A 12,945-nucleotide genomic window follows, 5' to 3' on the forward strand; every position below is an offset into this window, starting at 1 on the left:
GCGCCCGTATGCTGTCTTCTGTTGCTTATCACAGCTCAACACAATGTCTTTGCACAATTAGCCATGCATAAGACTGTGTGTGTGTGTGTGTGTGTGTGTGTGTGTGTGTGTGTGTGTGTGTGTGTGTGTGTGTGTGTGTGTGTGTGTGTGTGTACACGTTTGTGCGTGTGAGAGTGAGAGAGATTCAGAGGAGAGGCTCGGTGCAGAGTGGTTAAAAAAAAAAAACAAGAAAAATGAAAAGTGGAATTTCATCAGGAAGTCGATTTGTTTTTCTTTTATTGCAGTAGAACATCCATTTCCCATCACAAAGTTTTCCCCAAAAGAGTGAGAGGAAAGGTAATTGAATTCCCCTCATATCAGGGGGGAGCAGCCACAGTTGTGATTACCAGTAATAACAGATTCCTACCATACTGCTTCCTGACCTCTTTGTATTGATTCAGCTCATCTGTAGGAACACAACCCCGCATGAACTGTGATTCAATACTCAATATTTGTATCACACGTTAACGGAGTCACACAAGCAAACATGGATATCTGCACAACTAATTGCGGATCCAGTGGTCACATAATAAGAACACAGATAGCCTGTGCATCCTCCGTTAACCAAGAGAAACGCATGGGTTTACCATAACTCAGACTGCGACAGGGAACTGTAGAAACGATATGAGCTACAGCCAGCAGATATCCCACAGCGGGATTGGACACACTTCACAGACAACCTCTTTAACCAAGTCTCATCATTCTCCCGAAGTACACACTGATGTACTTCTATAAGTATATACAGCAAATACACTTACAGTGTGCTAAAAAAGATTTATATTCCGTATTATATTCATGCGTGTTGGAAAAACCTTCTTTTTTTGTTGTTAAACTACAAGCAGTGCATCACATACTGTCTTTTTGCAAGTAACAACTCAACAATAATAACTGTGCTTTTTTTACCTTTTAAAAATCCTCTAGAGTTAAGAAAACCTCTTAACTCAATTTGCATAAAAACAAAAACGGCAAACAAACCTGTTTATAGGAGCGGAATGCATTTGAAATAAACCGCAACCTTGCTTACTTATGGGCTGTTTGCATTAGTGGAAAAGCTTCCAAATGCAGGTGCTGTCAGGTTATGTTAACAGACAGGATGTGGCTTAATGCCCGTAAATTCTCAAATAAAGCCTGTACTCAAATAACAGCCAGCTTTTAACAATAGTGGTCTGTATGACCAAACGAAGGACAGCCCTAAAAAACAAAAAAAAAAGGTGGGAAAACAAGATTAACCAGACCATGGCTCACTTTGTAAATTCACTTTGCAAATAATCTACATTTTCATGGTCTCTTTAACAATACTCTGCTTTATATTGATCACATATGTTGTTTTAAGCCAAACACTGTTGTCACGCAGTTTTGCTCAACGTGATCCTACTGTGACATTTATCTCAGGTTTAATGCTGATTAAATCTACTGTTTTGCTAAGAAAAATTTTAAAAAAGCTCTTCAGATGAGAAAGGAAATTATGGCTATGAATGTCTGGAGCAGTTTTAATATGAAACAGATTGAGCAAGTGTTAAGTTTAATTTGACAACAGCACCTATCGTGGATTTAATTTAAAAGGTGGCCTTTCTTAAATGAAAGAACTTTTTGATTGAGATGAGTAAAGGCTCACATGGTATTTCAACAGTACTGTGTTAAAGAACTTCCAACATTGCATTCACAGTCACCCGTCATAGGCACAAAATGGTACTGTGTATAAAAAACATTTTCTCCTTTTTTTTGTATCTGGTTCCTGAAGGATGTGGTTGTAGTGGGAGAGGAAAACTTCACCACCCCCTGCTATGTGCAGATGGACTCAGAGGCATGCCACATTCTGACAGAGACACTGGGGACGTACTGCCTGGTGGGCCAGTCAATTGGCAAAGCAGCTGCCAAGAGGCTCAAGCTGGCTGTTTTTGGGCCCGTTTCCTGCACAACTTTGGACTATCACATCAGGGTCTATTGTCTGGATGATACGCAAGATGCACTCAAGGTAAAGAATTGAAGCTAAATAAATCCCAAGCCAAGTAGTATTTTTTCCACTTGTGTTTTAATAGACATATTAGATAAATAGAGTACGTATTCACCCCCAGTGCCTTGAATAACACCGAAGGCATTTGATACTATCGGCTAAAAGTGTTGCTGCATTTATTAGTGCTGTGAGAGATTTAGCTCTCTCTTGGACTACCCATACTAAAATGCTTTCATGATAATTTACATTTGAAAAGAAATGTATATATAAGCATTTGAACAGAAAGGGCTTCACAGAGTCGTAAATAGAAGCTTCTGCACCTCTTGTCTTCTGGAAATGAGCTAAGAAGGAGTAAACAACACAGGGTCAAGCAATGTCAAAGCAGCAGTGCTGCTGAATTCAAACAAATTCAAAGCACTGGAGGGACCATCTGATATGGGAGATTAACAGTGGTAATTTATGCATGCAATGTTAAGTCAAGTGTCAGTGGCACACAGCCATGCACACTCTTGCACAAACATAAAAAAACACTTAGTTTTACCAGTTCAAACAAGCAATTGTAGCTCTAATTGAGAGTTCAGGGGTGTGCTTTTCTTTTCCAATGATGAGGACTTTGTTTAGTATAATTGATAGGCTGGCTAGAGGAATTGATTATTTTGAAAAGGTTGTAGGAGGCATCAAAATTCAAACGGATAACTTAGTATAAACGAGTGCTTCTGTGTGTATTTTCAAGAGCCAATTAATATGGCTCAGATATAATTCTGTAGTATTCTCTTGGTGTGAACTTACCCAAAAATACATACAGATGTCTTTTTTATTAGGGTCAGTAAAAATCCCCACAAAATAAAAAATAACTTTGGTACTTTCGTAGTGTTTTCTTCCCTGCACAATTGGCTAAACAATGAATGGAGTGTGTCATTTTTATATTGAAATCAAACACAGTGCGTTGCAACAAACAATCCACAATAAGTGCTTTGCTTCACCTTTAGATCTGGAGTGAGGTTGTCCTTTCTCATCCTTTGAAGCTAGACAGGCTTTATTGCTGAATTTAAAACTAGATGCAACAACCATCATAAAAGACGAAAATGTAATCATTTGTAATAGGTTTATTCTTTTAGTGTATTAAAGCCCAGAGTGTAAGCAATATGATACATTGAAGTCATCTTTTAATGCCAATAGAAGTAATTTAATTTTACCATATTGCATTAAAGATATGCTTCATTTCCTCATATCTCAAAACAGCAGTACATTGACTGGTGGGGCATTATTAATCAAGGGTTTTATTGAGCCTCTTAATGTGTCTTTTCAGTTCAGTGCGTTTAGCAAAGCAAAGCTTTGCTTAAAATCAGGACATACAAGCATGGAGATGTGTGATGATATCTCATTAAATCTTTAATGCATTTTAGATGTTTTATGGTGCCTTATGTGCAGTAATTTTGCAAATTAAATCAAAGGTCTTATACATTCTCTAATGTATGAAAATGGTCCAGTGAGTGAGATGAAGCAGAGGGAAACCTGGAGAGTAAATATCTTTATGTGGGGTTTTGTGTAGGAGGTTCTTCAGATGGAGACCCAGATGGGAGGAAAGCTTCTGGATGAGCCAAAGACGCTGAACTTTAAGGACAGCACACATAATCTGAGGCTGTCCATCCATGACGTGCCAAGCACACATTGGAAGAGCAAACTCATTGCAAAATATCAGGTAAGAAGGATGCACATGTAGATGCACTTTGAAATGTAACAATTCTATACAGGCACCAAAATCATTTCTGACCTCAAATGGTCACAAAATTTACAAATGTGGAGAAAAGTCCACATTTCAGATGCTAAAGTTATGTTTTTATTGTTAAATTCTGGAAAACAGTAGTACTGGTGCATTTACCTGGAAAAAAGATTTTTGAAAAAACGTGTATTTATTTTCTACGTTTGTGCATGTTGTAGGAGATCCCGTTCTACCAGGTTTGGAGTGGCAGTCAGAGAACTCTTCACTGTACCTTCACCCTGGAGAGATTAAGTCCAGCCACCACAGAAATCAGCTGCAAACTGTGTGTACGGCAGGTAGAAGGAGAAGGACAGATCTTTCAGCTCAGCAACACATTGGAGGAGGTAAGCTTGTAGAAATTTACATATATATTGGGGGCGACTGTGTGCTGTCCACTAATCAGAATGTTGTTGGTTCGATCCCCATTTCCTACAATCTGCATGCCGCAGGGTAGGCTACCTGGGCAAGATACTAAACCTTAAAATTGCCCCGGATGTATCATGGGTTTACGTTGTAGTGTGTCTGTGTGTGCATCGCTTGAAGAAAGTGCTTCATTTAATTTAACATTTACATACATCAAAAGCGCTATAACACAGTTTATACTGCTTGCATGTGCAAGATAGCTGCAGACAGCAACATTAACTCCCACTGGCCAGGGATGGAATAAACTAATACATGCTGAAACATGCTGAATGAGTAATACAGAGAGAGAGACATTTCTTTCTACATCCTTGCTTCCTAACTTCTACATTCTTGTACAAAAGGTCCTAAAGTCACTAAGTTTTTTCACTGTCTGTCAGACAGTCAGGGTTTCTGCTATGGTTCTGTGACTCTGTTCAATCATTCATACTAGGGTTAGAGGTCACACAACACAAGTTGAATAGCTCCTCTTTGATTTTGCTAGGCCATTTTACCATGAAGTCACTGAATGTATGCGTGTCTGTGTGTGAATGGCTGTGGTTGGAGGTCAGTCCATTCTTTTTAAATGTAACGGCTTCAAATTCTCCCATGGTGGTCAGGGTAATAGCACTGTACTTTAAAAAAAATTTTCTCTTTTTTTGTAGGTAAGGTAAAGTGGCTTAGAAGAATGGATGTTTCTCTTATTTTTCTTTTACTATTTGCTAAAGTACTTTGGAATAGCGGGAAGAGTTCCACATGTTCAGTGTTCCTCAGCAGTACTTGCTGAGCACAACATTGTAAATGAGTGTAACCCAGAAAAGACATTTCTTTGAGGTTAATGAAAATGACACCATAGTGTAAAGAATATTTAAACATCAAATGATGAAAGAATAGTCATATTTCTCCATTTATAAAGGCAATACTGCCTAGATTCGCAGAAGCAGCCACACATCTATCAACCACCCTTGCATCACTTTTAAATCATCCAGTCCATACTATACCCAGCTGATAGCTGACTTCTAGAGCAATACTGAAATGAATATTTGACAGTTTCTTTTTTAAAAATCATTAAAAATATATAATTATAATCAACTTTGTGATCTAATTTGAAAAGTCTAAAAGTCACAGTTTCTGCTTGGCAGTTCTGTGCTTTAGTTTTGCAAGAAAACTAATTGATATAGTTAGGTCTGCAAGTATTTGGACAATGACACTGTTTATGTAAATTTGCACAGTGGATTTGATTTTGTGGCAACTGTGTGCTATTGCAACAGATTTAAAATTTTAGGTTGCGGTCCATTTGAAATAAGCCATTACATAACTGCTTTGATCTAACCTGGGTCACATTTGACAGCTTGAGCTAAACATCTAAGTACTTTAACTCCATGTCTGTTTGTGTGTGCTGCACATTAAGCAAAATGTTGTAGATCCTCAACAATGTTAAACAATGAAAAGCAAAGCAGATTTAAAGCGTTATTTCAACAGAGATGTCCCGTTGCATCAGTCATTCAGTCTCCAGCAGCAGAGAGCTTTCTGCCATAAATTGAGGCTAAGTAGATGCAGTAAATAGTAATCATTCACATCAACAGTGGCTGTTGTTGTTTCCCTCTGCCAAGCAACATTCATTAGGCTGCTGCCTCCTTTCAACCCAGGAGTGGCAGATTAATGGGATGAAGGTTTAGAAAAGAGACAGGGATTGACATTGAGAGGAGAGAGTGCTCGGGAGCAGATTTTTGTGTTTGTTACACTCTTGCATTACTTAGGAGACACCAAATGTAATTGGTTACACCAAAGGCAAGCAGCAAATAGAGACAGCCAGGCAGAGATGTGGGTGAACTAGAAATATGATGGTTCTTACATAAATGCACATTTTCGTCTATAGAACCATCCCCATCCTGTGTCGCTATTGCAAAAGATGTACTGTATGAGTCTGGGGATACAACAACATTTCTCTTAATGAATAATTTTTGTGCAAAAGTCTTGAGCCACCATTTTTTTTTCTGTTTGCTTCCAAGGAGGCAGAGCAACATCTCCAGGCTTTATTCAAGCCCAAACAGGCATCAGGGGAAGAAGCAGTGTTGTGACTAGACATAACAGACAAATTAGTAAAAAACAATTTTGAATTGTATCTTTAGGCACTTTGTCACTATCAGCCTGTCACAAAAACTCATTTCCCTCATTTCATTTGTTTAAACTCTGAAAAATGCCAACCAGTTTAACAGGCAGAAAATGGTATTTATGCACCAATAAGGTGATTCGCAAAAAAACTATTACCTGAAAATTTGGTGTGACTCGATGATGTACAGTTTGTCCTAAAAAAAACTGAGGAAAGTAAAGAACAAAAGAAGTGGTAGGCCAAAAAAAAACAACAACAAATAGGACACACAGGACCTGAGAGATGCATCTGTCTTCCCAGTTGATTCCCCTGCTGTTCACTGAAACAGTCTCATCATGGGTTTTATGTAGTGGTGAAAGCAAATTTTAAATCTTTGCTTCAGATCATCATCAGCATGTGCAACTAGTGCTACAACTAGCAATGTCGGGGATCTTATCAAAACTGAAAACAGAAGAGTACCATCAGACATTGATTGACCCTCTATGCAGTATCAAGTGGAAAGCATCTGATTGGCTTCATTTTTCAGCATGAGATTGATCCCAAATGCCCTGCCAATACACTGAAAGCATACCTGGATAGAGACTCACTTATGGACTGGCCTCTTCAGAGCTCGGACCTCAACATTATTGAAGCAGCATGGCTAAAACATCTTGACTGGAACAAAAGACAGCCAACATCCAAAGAAGAGCTTTGAATCTTCTTCAGAATGCCAGGAAAACTATTCTTGAAAACTACTTAAAGAAATTACAAGAAAGCTTGCATAAGAGACTTCAAAATCTGTTGAAGAATAACGGTGGCCATACCAAACATTGACTTTCAAGCTTGCTGGAATTACACAAACAAAGAGAGAGAGTGAGCCTTTAAAATAACAACTGACCAGTTTCTTTCTGTCTTTTCAGGAGGTCCACTGTATAGACACATCCCTGATGGACCCTGCCAGTAACATTACAACTTTAGTGGGGCCCAACGCCTTTCGGATTCCTTTATCCATCAGACAGAAGTTGTGTGGAAGCCTGGATGCACCACAGACCAGAGGCAATGACTGGAGGATGCTGGCCCACAAACTCAACCTTGACAGGTGACACTTGGCATTTGTTTTATGGATGCTTCTCTTAGTTGTTTTACTTGATTTGAGTCCTCATTCAGGCTTAATAATAGCCTGTTTCATCTCTTCACCAGAAGAAAATCACAGAGAATCACTTGTTGCACTTCAGTAGAAATTAACTGATCAAGTCCTTGAACACCTTTCAGTATTTTGAAACTGCATCTCTTCAGAATCTCTCTTGGGCAAAGCAGCACTGCTGGACTCCTGATTAGTAAATTAAAAGGACATTTCCTCTTTGGATTTAACTCACAGGTAACATCCGCAGAAACTCTGTGTGCAGATGTGTGTCCTAATGATTTAGACTAGAGGTTCGTTTACCAGCAGCTACCGAAGCATAGCCAGATATTGAGAGGATAATTGGGCACAAGTGCACATCATTGTCCCAGCAGGCAGCCAGCTCATGAAGCAGTGTGTTGATGTGGGCACCAAATATTCCTCATCAGTGGGCGAAAAAGCTAGCCAAATTGTTGTTTACTTCCACATTTCCACTTAAAAAGGTACTCTTCAAAAGGACCACGATGAAAAGGTCTAACAAAGGGGTATCATCTTCTCTCCCCTCTGCTCTAGTGGCTGCTACGTCATTTCCATTTTACTTCTTAGTGTTACTCACGATCTGCGGTCACAGTCCTTATTCCTTACATAACCTTTTCATGTATATATAAATGATGAGACCTCAAATGTACCCACTCTGGCACACGCAGAAACACTCAGAAAGTTTAGGAGTTTTGATCCAATGCAGTGAAATGGCTTTAAAACAAATGCTGGAAACTCACACAAAAAAGAAAAGGCCAATCTTAGCTGTCGAGTTCATTTAACAGCAGGATACTCCTTATCGCATACTGCAGGCAGATGGAGTCTGACGCAGAACATGAAACAAAGGGAAACAAAGTTGGAGAGAAAGTAATAGGAATTTATTTATTAGACGTTTTGAACGAGAGAACTGTGAAAAATTAAGAAAGTCTATAAGGAGAGAAACCGATTAAAATGAGGAGTATGGGGATGAAGGGATGTTTGTGGTTGCATTTAAACAGCACCAAAGCTCGCCAGAGTATGCCAACAGTACAATCACAGGATTTACAGAAGAACAAAAAGCTTCGGTTTTACCCCGTGAAGCTCAATCTCTGGCTTTTGCACTTTAAAGAAGAAATTGAGATTTTTGTCACAGATGTCTCAGACTTTTCCTCTGCAGCCACTGTGTACTTTGACTCGCCACGGTTTAGTTCTAATGCAATAACATTTTCTTCCCCCACATTTGTCTAAAATATTTTGAAGTGAACATAGGTAATAAAAATGTCCAAAAAAAAGGAAATTAACCTGTCAAATTTCATTTATGCTTCCTTACACCACAGCTAATAGCAAATGGTATACTATAGAGGACCCGATAAAGTGTATTTCTTTATAGTAAGTTCTTCTGTCTGTGCTGCTTTATTGTGCGATAGTCTCAAGTCTTGAAGAGGGAAATAATTCATCACCTTGTTAAATAGAAGTTTCAGAATGTTTTATATTATATGTTATGCACTTAGAATTTCACATTCAAAAGCTTTTTTTTTCATCACACATCCCACATGGGCGGATAAAATAATCAGCATCAATCATTACATATTATGCATTCACAATGTGAATCATGGAAAATGGTTCAGCTAGAGAAAAATGGTCGTTCCATATTTTATTTATTTATTTATTTTACCTCTGTCTAAATATCAAAATTCATAATGACATTAACATCACATTAGATAACATAGGCTTGTTTTACTTTCTCCACATCTTATGTGTGCTTTCTCAATGAGGAGGGTCAAACTGTCTGTACTGAGTGTCCAGCAAGTGTATTTGAAACCCTCCCTGACACATCTTTTAAAGTTTTGGATGAAATCTGTCTTAGCGATTAGACAATAAAGCCATTCACGTCACACTGCTGAGTCATTCACTGCCCATGCTTTTCAGAGAGCAAATTTCAAATATTCCAATTTAATCTTTTAAAAATAATTTGGAATCGGAATTCATCTTTGTCTGTTGCATAATATTGACTTATCTATGCTTTGTCACTCACCCCCTCACTCCTTAATGTTCATTTCAGATACCTGAACTACTTTGCCACCAAGTCCAGTCCAACAGGCGTAATCCTGGATCTCTGGGAGGCCCAACATTTCCCTGATGGAGACCTAAATGAACTGGCCACTGTGCTGGAAGAAATGGGTCGCCACGACAGTAGCCTTGCCTCCATGACAGCGGAACATTGAAGAAACACTGCAGTTACCATGACAATGGTAGAGGTCTGGAGATGATTACGCGTGAAGTGTCGATGGTTGATCCTGCAGCGAGGGCAACAAACCAATTAGCAACAGAAAAGTTGCCACTGTGGTGACTGAGCACCGATTAAATACCATGGTAATCATGCCGACATGGTAACAGATAGGAGAGGCACCTTAACTGCTGTGTGCTGGAACTATCTATGTATCTTTGTATGTGTATTTGCGAAATGTTGCAGTGTCGTATGTGACTGAAAGAGAGATAACCCTACCTATCTATCAGGAACACAGAAAAACATACACACGCCTAAAAAAAAAAAAAAAAAAAAGCTTGTCCATAGTAACACCGGTTGTTCTCTTGTTGTTACTTTAATATTGAACAAGGAGAAGCAAAGAACAAGAAGCAGCAGAGAGGTACTGACCTTGGAAACCTCTGTAGGAATGGAACAGAATCATAAGGGGAAAGAAGGTAAACTGATTACAGAAGAGTGGGAGAAGGTAGAGTGAGGAAACGGAGAGAGTGAGTTAGAGACTCTTAAGAAAGATGGGCGCAAACACAGAGCGAAGCTAAACTGATTACAAAAGAGAGGGAGGACATAAACATAAAATGATGGAAGCGATGGCAGGTGATCATCTGAACGGAAAACAGATAATGAGAGAGGGGGATAAAGAAGTGAGTCCTCTCTTGTGAGCCTCGGCTGTACGTGTTTGCCAGTACAGTTTGTCGTCTTTATATCGTTTCTTAGGGAACGCTCTATGAATTCTGCTGTCCATATGTGTGGATCATTTCCTGATACAAGAATGAGTACAAAGTGACTGTCAATCAAGGGTCCTGACCAGAAACAAGCCCGAGACAACAACAACTGTCCCCTTTGGGTTATTATCATAAAGATGGTTCCAATTGGATGTTGATTAAGATTAAGGCTTTTTTCAAAAATACCATCAAAATCTTTCAGGTCAGAGAAAAATGAACACAAAAGCAATTTGACTTGCTTCCAATGCCTCTAATGTTCTTTTCTTCTTTTTTTAATTCAAAAAGCCAGTCCAAAGATAATTATGCTGCTGAAGGATGCAAGAATAACTTCTTATTTTTTTTAATAATCTTTTTTATGGTAAGATTTCAAGATTTCATGTATGATAATCATATAATGATTATTAGGTAAAGCTCATCATCATGCACAGTACATTGCAGTAAAGCATCTAAGACTTTTATTTTGTTTTTATTTTATCATTGCTTTTTCACATTTTTAAAATAAATAAATAAATACATTAAAAAAAACACGATCCAGACAGGAAAAACAGGAACGGCAAACTCAAAACTACAAGTGCATCTCAAACCACTGAGAGTCTCAACATAATCTGCACTAATGCTGCTTCTCTATTACTTAACAACCAGCAGTTGACCACAACCTCCAACCCAGAAGTGTCTATTTTAGACTGTTGGGGCTTCTTTCTGGACAGACGGACAAAGCGAAAAAATAAATAAAAAAATGGGGGGGTGGAAAACATAACTTGATTTGATTGCAGGAATTATATGACAGTGAATTAAATGCAGCTCATCTACTACTAATATACCGATTTTAATCAATTATATTCAAGTTTCCTTCAGTTGTGTTATCTGCCATCAGGCCACATGTGGCATTTCATTTGTGATCGTCGCCATGACTTTGCTGGTCACTAGCACCATCCAGTGGCCTTTGATAAATAAGAGCATTTTAAGTGTTTTCATTTTTATTTTATTTTGATTGTGTAAATACATGCTTATCATTATGTTCATTCTAAAGAGCTTTTATTACCACGTATTTTTGTTCATTATTATTTACATAAACTTTTTTTTGCCAGCTTTATTGTGTTTATATGTGTGACATTTATGAGGGGAATCTGCATCAGTTACTTAGCAGCTAACATTCCAGTCATGGTGTATCTATGACAAAGTTACAATTTACAGGTAAAAATCATATAAAGGGAGTTATGTAACATGAAGTGTAATATATTTGTGTTTGCAGAACAACTTGCATAATTACAATTGGCCCTGAGAGGGGAAAAATTCAAAAACTGGAGTTAGGTATTTCCGTTTTGAATTATGGAGAGACGCCATATGAAACTGAACATCAGGTATGTAGAGGAGACAAAAAGGGAGGCAGAGGTCAAGTTTAACACTGGTACAAAAGGTCAAGTATTTACCTTGGGTCATGAGAGATTTTATCTTATAGCTGCCCGCTCAGGAGGAAACCTTGAGATATTGATTTTTCACAAAGATTTTCCTTTCTTTGTACAGTTGTTCAAATATGTGCGACTTTAAGATTCAGACCTCTTGTATCAGTGTAAAACCAGCTGTAAAAGTACGCGCGGTTTGATTTTGCGTAGCTCACAGCAGGAAAGGTGTACGGTTAACTGACAGAGTGGATGTTTTCAAATGTAATTGGTGATGTCATATGTGAGGAAGTAAAAGGGATGGGAAACCTTATGAGGATAAAAGCCTAAAATATTTTAGTCATCAGCTGAAACAAACATGAACCCAAAGGTCATGACAATGCCTCTTTTATACAATTTGATCATCGACATCACTGACAACTTTAAAGGCTGAATTCAGTCATACAACATCTATTTTTTTGAACTACGACATTAGGAATTGTTTAAAAAAAAAATGAAAATAGCATAGCTCCACCTCAGATTTGAAGTGTACAGTTTACCAGAAGAATCGATTTTCTGTTAAAAAAGCAAACGCGAGACAAGGGAGGTTTTCATGAGGAGAGCACGTGTAGGCCTCCAGGAGATGATCCTTCATGATGTGAAAATGAAGAAAGTAGTATTAAGATATCTAAGTATGTAAAAAAAAATAAAATAATATTTTCTATTTCCAGTGTGTACAGTTGTGTACTGTCAGCTATATTTGGCAAATTTCTGAAAATGAAAAAGCAGTACAGTTAATAGTTTGTATGTTTGATTTTTTTTAATTTAAGTTTTTCTTTTGTTCCTTTTTGTAAAAGCAGTGTCTACTATGCAAACTTGGCATTGGTTATCATGATAGAAGTCTTTATCTAGAGCTGTCCTTGTACGTGCACTCCTGGTTTTACTATCGGGAGTGATTTGATTTGATTAGTGTGGGATAGTGTTGGTCCATTTTAGCTAGTTCTGGCGCGCTTCATGAGTCTTGCTCAATCTTGCTGAATGCTTGCCTCTCTATCTCCTCTAATTGTTCTCTGTACAAAGTGTAAGAAAGAATTTTTAAGACAATTAATAAATTATATTTATAAGCAATGCTGAAAACCTGTGCTGCATTTGGTGGCTTATTTCAACACAACTTTTACTTGCGTGTAATATCCC

At 38.0% G+C, this 12,945-nt stretch overlaps 1 protein-coding gene across 2 annotated transcripts in view; it reads left to right on the plus strand.

The window, feature by feature from the left end:
- The window catches only part of unc5ca (unc-5 netrin receptor Ca), a 189,972-nt gene extending 177,481 nt beyond the window's left edge, over positions 1-12,491 (plus strand). For both annotated transcript variants that reach the window (XM_085475563.1, XM_085475564.1), the window contains 5 exons: positions 1,781-2,014; positions 3,546-3,695; positions 3,935-4,099; positions 7,167-7,345; positions 9,447-12,491. In XM_085475563.1, the coding sequence (XP_085331689.1) occupies positions 1,781-2,014; positions 3,546-3,695; positions 3,935-4,099; positions 7,167-7,345; positions 9,447-9,609 (891 nt within the window). In that variant the 3' untranslated portion in view covers positions 9,610-12,491. The remainder of the gene's footprint in view (positions 1-1,780; positions 2,015-3,545; positions 3,696-3,934; positions 4,100-7,166; positions 7,346-9,446) is intronic.
- Positions 12,492-12,945: the final 454 nt, after the last annotated feature.

Source organism: Copadichromis virginalis, linkage group LG12 (genome assembly GCF_057382275.1).
Source record: "Copadichromis virginalis isolate Kocher_CV1m ecotype Utaka linkage group LG12, C_Virginalis_male_GT1.1, whole genome shotgun sequence".
In the NCBI taxonomy this organism is placed as follows: domain Eukaryota; kingdom Metazoa; phylum Chordata; class Actinopteri; order Cichliformes; family Cichlidae; genus Copadichromis; species Copadichromis virginalis.